Source organism: Carcharhinus amblyrhynchos, chromosome 6 (genome assembly GCF_965287045.1).
Source record: "Carcharhinus amblyrhynchos chromosome 6, sCarAmb.v2.hapA, whole genome shotgun sequence".
Taxonomy (NCBI): Eukaryota; Metazoa; Chordata; class Chondrichthyes; order Carcharhiniformes; family Carcharhinidae; genus Carcharhinus; species Carcharhinus amblyrhynchos.
Window position 1 is genome coordinate 81,860,408 of NC_137329.1, and position 9,931 is coordinate 81,870,338.

Here is a 9,931-nt window from a genome sequence, read left to right on the forward strand (position 1 = left end):
AATTGTACTCCATTTGTAACCTTCCCCCTCTACCGTTAATGTCAAACCCAGGTGGTCAATCTTCATTCAATGAAGTGTGTAGGACACCATACCAGGAGCAGCACAAGGCATACCTTGTGGCACAGTGGTAAGCACTGCTGCCTCACAGCGCCAGGACCCAGATTCGATTCCCAGCTTGGCTCTGTGTGGAGTTTGCACTTTCTCGTGTCTTCACGGGTTACCTCCGGGAGCTCGGGTTCCCTCCCACAGTCCGAAAGACGTGTTGGTTAGGTGCGTTGGCCATGCTAAATTCTCCCTCAATGTACCTGAACAGCTGCCGGAACGTGGTGAGTCGGGGATTTTCATAGTAATTTCATTGCAGTGTTAATGTAAGCCTACTTGCGACACTAATAAATGGTCAAAACCTAAAAATGAGGTGTTAACCCTGGTGAAGTTACAATCCAGGACATGCCTAACAGTAAGAGCAGCATGCAACAGACAGAACTAAGTTATCCTACAACCATCAGATTTAAACTCTGCAGAAATGCCATATCCAGTCAGGAATTAAACAAGTCACAGGAGGAAGACAGGTCCACAAACATCCCTATCCTCGATATTGGAGGAGCCCAGCCCATCAGTGCATAAGACATGGCTGAGGTATTTGCTACAATTTTCAGCCAAAAGTACAGAGTGGATGATTCATCCTCGCCTCCTTCTGAGGTCTCCAAGGCTACAGATGCTAGTCTTCAGCCAATTCGATTCACTCTACATGCTACTAAGAAACAGCTGAAGGCACTGAACACTGCAAAGGCTTTGGGCCCTGACAACATTTCCACAATAGTACTGAAGTCTTGGAAGGCAGTGTAAATAACACACTACCTGGTTGGAACCAATTACATCTCTATGATTCTCAAATTATTGACTACTAATATAAATTAATCATAATTTACACAACAGCAATTCCAAACATATAGCTAGAATTGTCAAAAAATTACATAAGGCAAAATTAAAATTGTACAGATATCAATTAAAATGAGAAAGCAAATCAGAGGTCCTGTTGTGAAAACCAAAAGAAAAATTTGCTTAAAAAACTAAAATAGAATGGGAAACAAAAGAAAAGTAAACCAGAATGAATCTTGCCCTCAAAGCAGCAGATATGTGAGGGCTTCAAGTTATTTTGTTGAAGTCTTATTTTGAGAAATGTTAAAGAAAACAATATCAGGCTGGATAGCCTTTTGAATGACCAGTTTATGGGAATAGTTGTTTATCTGAGGATAAGGCTTGTATTAAGAAGAAATAGAAGTAATTTATCACATGAAGAAAATAAAAACATCTGTGAAGAGTTAGAAAATATTGCTGGAATGCTGCATTCACAAGTGATCCAGTACAGAACAGATCAAAATAAAATGCAAGAGGAAAAAATTATTAAACAGCACAGCTACTAGCAAAAAAGAACTGGGCAGTTTGTCCTCTTAAGATGACGTACAAGAGGCAGTGGTTGTTGATAGCATCGATCGCAGAAATGAATGATGGGACAAGATGTGGACTTTAACCAATTTGCAGAAGAAATGATAAAACTTGCACAGAAAAATTCACATTATGTGTTGACAGATGGAAAGATTGAATGGATTTCAATCACTGATGAATTCTGAGCCCAAACTTACATATAAGATTTCACATTAAGGATTCTGGTGCATTTCTGTAATATAGCTCAACCATGCCAACACTCCCTACACTGAATGCCCAACACAGACTTTACTGATCAACTGACTAAATTAAAATGTTGCTGAAAGATCAGAAGTCATCCAATGACAAGGGTATTTTTTCCCCTGCAGCTGACCTATCAGCCTCAGATGTTTTTCAACTTAAATTTCAAGGTTTAGGAGTCAAATGAAACTCATGTATTGACTTGACTTACCCAACCATATTTTATGATGATTTAACAACATTTGATTAGGGATAGATGTACATGGTCATCAATCTTGTCAAAGTGAATGGATTCACAGCCAATCATTCGACCAGGAAGAAGCAAATCGGTCAGGCAGGAAAAGCAGTACAGAGGCAGCATTTGTGCAGCATAGCAGCGTTTGACAAGATTCCATAAATATAAATAAATGTTCCTTTGGTGACGCTAGCTGGATTAGGAATTATTTAACCAGGACACAAACACCCTGCTCATCAAGCCTCTTAGGATACCAAGAAAGTATACGGGACCTCAGTGTAGCATCACATTGGAAAAAGTACCTCAGTGTAGCACTCTCTCAATTCTCATTGGAGCATCTGGCTAGATGAATCCTCGGTGGCAGAGTGGTTAGTACTGCTGCCTCACAGCACCAGGCATCTGGGTTCAATTGATGGTTTGGGTCACTGCCTGTGCAGAGTCTGCGTGTTCTCCTTGTGTCTGCATGGGTTTCCTCTGGGTGCTCCAGTTTTCTCCCCCCAGTCCAAGAGACGTGCTGGTTTGGTGTATTGGTCATGCTAAATTCACCTTCAGTGTACCCAGACAGGTGCTGGAGTGTGACGACTAGGAGATTTTCACAGTAATTTCATTGCAGTGTTAATGTAAGCCTGTGACTAAATAAATGAACTTTAAACTCCTAGAAGGGAGGAATAGGAGATCCACTACAACGGGGGGGCGTGATCAATGCAAAATGGAAATAACAAACTAAATGAAAAACAGGCCTGAGCTGCAAAACTAACTTTCTAATAAAGCAAAGCCAATTAGATCCTAAATAAGGATTGCAAAAGAAAACAAGTTAGATAATTCTGATCACGACCAACTTTTTTCACAGATTTGATTGCAATTTTTCACAAGAAGGCAAAAGCTCACAGGGAGCACAATTAGAATTAATCATTTCAATCAATATCAGGTAACATGCTTTGGATAAAAGAGAAGTCAGAATGTGCTAATTGGTATATGAAGCAAGAATGCAAATAAGAGTCACCATCCATTAACATTTTAAGGCTTTGCCCAGGCCATAAAATACCACTGGAAAACAAAATCAGATGAAATCATATTCACCATGACGATGCACCATTTATGTGATGTATTGTACAGAGAAAAAAAAATGGGTTGCCAATTTAAGATCACCTTCATTTTGTATGCACAGAGGAGATTGCAGATTGATTAAATAATACTAAACCACATATCAGCTTCAGGAAAAGAAAAAAAATGAAGCACTCAGGAATTGTTGTTAATTATATCGCAGCTTCACATGTGGGACTGAAAGAAAGGGGAAAAAACCTGATATGCCATAACAGACATATATGCAGAAAGAAAGACGAGCATTTATAAAACAAACCCGTAGTTGCACACTAGTAACTTCTTAATTATTTATGCAATAATCTTATATCGAATCATAGAATCCTACAGTGCAGAAGGAGGCCGTTTGGCCCACCGAGTATGCACTGACCACAATCCCATCCAGACCCCATCCATAAACTCCATGCATTTACCCTAGCTAGTCCCTTTGACACTAAGGGCCAATCCACCTAACACGCATATCTTAGGGCTGTGGGAGGAAATCGGAGCACCCGGAGGAAACTCACACAGACATGGGGAGAACATGCAAACTTCACAGTGACCCAAGCCAGGAATCGAACCCGGGTCCCTGGCGGTGTGAGGCAGCAGTCTAACCACTGTGCCACCCAATACATATGATCTGTAGGGCAGTGAAGTTTGAGGGTCATTTCAGAGTGCCCTCAATGCTCAGTCTCTGAAGGCTAATGTGGCATGTAACCAAACATTCTAGAAAGATCCCACATTTCAATCATTCAAATCGCTTAGCTCTAATCTTAGCCAGTCAACTACAGAGGCATCACAATCAGCCTCAGCCTCTTAGGACTAGGAAAGGTCTGATGGACAGAAGCTAGAAAGGAAGCTGGAGTACTGTGTGCAGTTTTGGGCGCCGCACCTGCGCAAGGATATTTTGGCCCTGGAGGGAGTGCAGAGGAGGTTTACTAGGCTGATACCGGAGTTGAGGGGGTTGAGCTATGAGGAGAGGCTGAATAAACTAGGCTTGTACTCGCTAGAGTTTAGAAGAATGAGGGGAGATCTCATTGAGACGTATAAGATGATGAATGGGATGGATAGGATAGAGGTGGAGAGACTCTTCCCGCTCAAAAAAGACAGTAGGACTAGGGGGCACAGCCTCAAGATAAAGGGGAGGCGGTTTAGAACGGAGTTGAGGAGGAACTTCTTCACTCAAAGGGTGGTGAATCTCTGGAATTCTCTGCCCGTTGAAGTGGTGGAGGCTGCCTCGCTAAATATTTTTAAGAAGCGGGTTGATGGGTTTTTGATAAGAGAGGGGATTAAGGGTTATGGGGAGAGGGCGGGAAAGTGGAACTGAGCCACAACAGATCAGCCATGATCTTATTGAATGGCGGGGCAGGCTCGAAGGGCTAGATGGCCTACTCCTGCTCCTATTTCTTATGTTCTTATGTTCTTATGAACAAAGTGCATTTTCACTGAACTTCACAGTTCATTTGCACATTTGTGATTTGAACAATGGAGACCAAGGCTGCTCATGGTACCACAGTGCGGTATGAAGAAAAAGAACTTCCATTTACATGGCAACTTCCACAACTTCAGGATGTCCAGTCAGTTAAGAACTTCTGATACGCAATTACTTACTGTTGTTATAAGAAACTCAGCAACCCATATATACCCAAAGTTTCACAAACAGAAACAACAAGTTGGAGGAACATTAAGGCAGATGACCAAAAGCTGGGTCAAAGACACAAGGATCATCTTAGGAGGAGGAGAGAGAGAGGTAGAGCGACTAAGAGGCTTAGGAAGGGGGTACTAGATTAGGAACCGAGTAACCATTGGCACAACAACCAATGGAGTGGTTGCAGAGGGGCACTAAAGGCCAGAAGTGAGGAGGAGAGCTGGCGGAGGTTACAAAGATAGAAAGGCCGTTTGAAAATAAGATAAGAATTTTAAAACCAAATCATTGCTCAACTGGGAGTCAGTGTAGGTCAGTGGGCACAGGGGTGATGGGGGAACAGGAGATGGTTTGATATGGGGTACAGGGAGCTGAAATTTGGATGATGTCAAGTTTACAAAAGGATGTAAGGTATGAAACTAGCCAATAGGGACCAGAATAATCAAATCCAAAGGTAACAAAGGCACAGCTGAGAATTTCCACAGTAGATGGGCTGAGGAAAAGGGGAGGATAGCTGAAGTTAAGTAGGTAGTTGCAAACAATCTGGATCAGCCAGACTACAGCCAGGGGAAGAGATGGGGTCAATATGTCAAGAACAGGGTACGTATTTGGTCCATCCTCAATACAATGGTGGGATTTTCCACTCACCCTCCTGAGGCATGTTTTGCAGCAGGATCTTCCAGTGCCGCCACTATTAACAGGGTTTCCTATTATTCGCACTCTGCCACCAAGACCCCATGGCAGGGGATTACCATCAGCAGGACCAGAAAACGTCTGGAAAATCCCACCCAATGGCTTCAGTCTTTCCATATTTATATGGAGGAATTATCTGCTCATAAGGAACTTGTGTTTTTACATAGCGTTGAAAAGCAACATGTAAATGGAGGGCGGCACAGACAGATCCTTGGGAGAACACTAGAGATAACAGCATGAGAGAGGGAAGAGAAATCAATTCTGGTGATTCTCTAACAATGGAAGTAGGCAGTAGCAATTCCATGCAGTTGGATGACAGGCATTGGAGGAGAACAGTGTGGTTAACCATGCCAAAGGCTGTAGATAGGTGGAGAAGGATGAGGAGTTTACCATCGTCACAGTGACTTAGATATGGAATAATCACCAGATGTCAGCTATTGCTATTTTCTGATGAGTCAGCATCCTCAGGAGAGGCCTACACCATCAGAAAAACTGGATGGGTGATATTAGTTTGGAATAAAAACAATGTACTGAAAATGTTTTGATGTCGGGTAACAGAGTAAAGATGGTAAGATTAAGGTTTCAGATCTTATGACCATTCTTGTCAAGGCCTGAAGGAGATGAAATTGTGTGTAATTTATACTGAAACTTAAAAGAGTATAATCCCAAACCAGAATGTATTTGCTTTTAAAATATATGTTTTTTCTAAAAAAAACAGAAACAGCGTATAATACATTCCAAAAATTTCAAAGTTGCATCCTGAAGCAAATATGATATTCGTGTTTTCAAAACATACTGGCTTTTACTTATTGCAATGATTTTATCCAGATACAGTATTTATTTACATGCAGCACACGAGGTCAGCTTTCTCATAACCTGCTTGACAAATGGAGATAAATTTCATCAGGTTATACAGTACTATATGGAATTTTGCATCAACATAGAAAAACTTTTATTTAGCATTTCAGAGTAGGGAAATGTTAATTCTTTCCCTCACATTCAGCTTAACTTCTACAAAAGAAATCTCTCTAGGTTTGTCTGGAAGCTGGGATGGCCTTTTCACATTTAGTTGAAGGGGGAAAATGATAGGATATCAAAGTTCAACAATTACTGTAAGACCACAATATGTAATTTTAAAATGTCAGGAATACAAATATTCATTTCTAACATATCATCTCACTGCAGGATTTATAACTGAAAATCATTAGTGAATGCGACCAACGATGTGGATGATTGATGGCTTCTTATGCTTGTGCAACACCAGGTGACTTGGCTCAGTTGGACCACACATGACAGCACAATGTGTATGTATATATTACACACCTACATACAAACACACACACACAAATTGATATCCATCATATTTAGGGTGGGGTGAAAAGCATACAAAATATATACACACTCAAAAGCTGCAAACAATATATTTTGACAAGAGAATAAACAGCAGAGCACCATAAAATGTAATCATTGGCAGGAAGTGATGAAGAGCCTGTTTCTGGGGGAGATTTAGTGGCAGCAAATGTGATGTGAGCTGACGCCTGAACAGGGGTACCAAACCCTGCAAGGCCGCAGAGTCAAGCCCAGTTCTCAGCCTCCCCCACCCAGAATAAAAAGGTCAGCTCGTTTTCTTTACAACACTGAGTGGCTTCAATGGTGTATTTAAAAAACAGTGGGGGATGTGTAAAGAGGGAGAGGCTGTGCCCTGAACAGGGGGTGGGGGCTGCTTCCTCCCTTGATTATCAGGGATGACAAGAGATGCATAATAATAATTAACACACACAATGAAGCACAGGCACCCGGTTAATGGCTAAGTGGATTCTACTGTACCGCGATCACATTCACAAACGTCGTCTTGCCCGAGTACTGCAGCCCGACCAGGGTCAGCTCCATCTCCTCTTTCCAGAACAGGGACTTGAACCAGTCCAGCAGCTTATTGATCAGCACCAACATGCTCATCTTCCCTGGGCCCCCCTTGCAGCCTCAGCTCCACTTTGTGCTGCTACTCTTCCTCTCTGAATTTCTCTCCCAATTTAAAGCTCAGCTTTTCTCTCTCTCTCTCCAGCTCCGCAGCCTGAGATCATATGACAGTCAAGCGGGAGTGGAGCGTCACATCAGCTGCCCAGTTGTAGGGAGGGGAAATGTGTCCAAAATGTCAAGACGCTTTAGGTTAAGGTCCCCCGCCCGCCCCCCGGCAGGATAGGGGAGGGATTGAGACCAATGAATAAGCAAAAAGAAGCGAAAGCAAACGAATGAGGAATGCAAAGATTTTTTTTAAATCACAAAGTAAGCAAGTGCAAAACAGAACACATGCAATGCAGAAAACACAAAGAACTGATACAATTTCTCCACTGTTGTACATTTCAACTTCATGTGTCAGTCAGAAGATTGTGCTACTCACTGGATTTGAGTACCCCCATTGGCACTCCCATTGTCAGGCTGAGGGAATGTTGGCACTGTCAGAGGTACAGTCTTTTCAATGAGGATTTAAACTAGGGTTTGCCCCTCAAGTGGATGTAAAAGATCCGACCGCCACAGTTCTAAAAGGGCAGGAGTTCTCTCCAGGTTACTGGTCAATATTCATCACTCAGTCAACACCACTAAAACAGATTATCAGGTTACCTTAACACTGCCTGTAGGACCTGGCTGTCTGTTTCCTAGCTTACACCAGCGTATATGCTTTAAACCACCTATTGATTGTAAACACTTTCGATGTCTTGACCTCATAAACTAAAGCATTTCCTTCTAAATTCATGCTTCCCAGCTAATGACATTTGCATAGAATCTTGCTATCATAGATTCCTTCAGCAGAGGAGCCCATTCCATACCAATCCTTTCAAAACCAATCCAGTTAGTTGCACTCCCTTGCTTTCCCCATATCCCTGCAATTTTCTCCCCATTCTCATTTCAAGGCTACTATTAAATCTGCATTTATCCCTTGCCCCAACATCTAGCCATGCATTGCAAATTCTAACCACTTACTTTGTAAAAATTGTTTTTCTTCATGTTGCTGCTGGTTCTTTTGTCAAGTACCATTAACCTGAACACACTGGTTATCAGCCCTTCAGGCATTAGAAATAGTTTATCTTTATTTACCGTGTTTAAATCATTCAAGATTGTTGACATCTCCATCCAATTTCCTCTTAGCCTTCTCTGCTCTTAGGAGCCCAGCCCTGCTTTCACCAGCCTGCCCATGCAACTGTAAACTCTGAAACCATTTTAGTAAATTGCTTCCAATCCTCTCAAAAACCTTTGCATCCTTCCTGAAGTGTAGTGCCTGGAATTAGATACAATACTTCAATTGGTGCCAAACTTGCATTCTGTATAGGTTTACCACAATTTCCATACTTTTATATTCTATGCCTCCAGTTATAATGGTTCATTGATCTTTCCTGCTACTTCAAAGATTTATGTAAAAATGCCTTAGGTTTACCTGTCCTTGCCCCGCATTAAAAAATGTTACACTTCACTTGTATTGTCTCACCCCATTCTTCTTAACAAAACAAATCTTCTCACACTTTCCTGCACTGAATTTAATCTATCATTTGCCTGGTCATTCCATCAGCCTGCCTGAGGGATCCAATGTATGCTTAGCTATGGTAAGGAGTTTCACAACATCAGGTTAAAGTCCAACTGGTTTATTTGAAAGCACGAGCTTTCGGAGCACTGCTGCTTCATCAGGGGAGTCTTCTCAATACCTGGTGTTGTAAGATATCTTACTGTGCACACCTCAGTCCAATGCCAGCATCTCCACATCAAGCTTAGCTATGTTTGCTTCATTAATGCAATGACTTAATTTTAAGATATCTCTGCCTATGCAATTACATTTAAATGCTAAGGTTTTGAAGCTAACTTAACCATATTTAAATCTCAGCAGGCATGCTGGGATTAGCTAGAAAAATTGACTGCATTTTGAAATTACAATGCACGCAGAAACAGTCCTTTTCATAAGCCAAAACAAATTTTTTATAAACAAGTTGTTTTGGTAGTCAGAGACAGCATGTACCAAACAATTTTGTAACACAGATAAGAATTAACATATAATGCAGTCACAGATCTATGTTATTAGTTCAGTCCACACTCTGAATTTGAGATCTGCTCAGTATGTTTTGAGTTCTTTGACAAGTACAGGACTGACTTTTGCCAGTATCTATCTCTCTCCAGAGAATCTTTATTTTGCTTTCTGTAATGTGTTAAATATAAATTCCGCTCAATAAAAGAAATTCAACTTAGTACCACTGCTGTCTTCATTTATTCTGAGGAACAAATGGATCTTATAGTGTCTATGGCCTTTTTTGGTCTACTACTATCTTCCTCACTGCTTACTACATGGGCAAGTTTCCCGTAATCTGCAAATTTCAATTTTCCACTGTATACCCAAATTCAAGTCATATCAGAAACAGCAATGGTCCTAGTTCTGAATACTGAAGAACACTATTGTAGAGCTCACTCCAGTTTGAAATATAATAACTCATCACAACTGTCTGTTTTCTACTTCTTTGTCAGTTTTGTGACATCAGATCTACAGAAATGTGGTTGACTCTTAAATGCCCTCTGAAATGGCCTAGCAATCCACTCAGTTCATTCAAAGAGCA

The 9,931-nt window shown here is 41.3% G+C and overlaps 1 protein-coding gene across 1 annotated transcript in view; it reads right to left on the reverse strand.

The window, feature by feature from the left end:
* LOC145344043 (ADP-ribosylation factor-like protein 8B-A) overlaps nucleotides 1–7,426 on the reverse strand; it is an 89,593-nt gene extending 82,167 nt beyond the window's left edge. Inside the window, exon 1 of the mRNA XM_080190787.1 lies at nucleotides 7,167–7,426. Coding sequence (XP_080046913.1) covers nucleotides 7,167–7,295 — 129 coding nt within the window. The 5' untranslated portion in view covers nucleotides 7,296–7,426. The remainder of the gene's footprint in view (nucleotides 1–7,166) is intronic.
* Nucleotides 7,427–9,931: the final 2,505 nt, after the last annotated feature.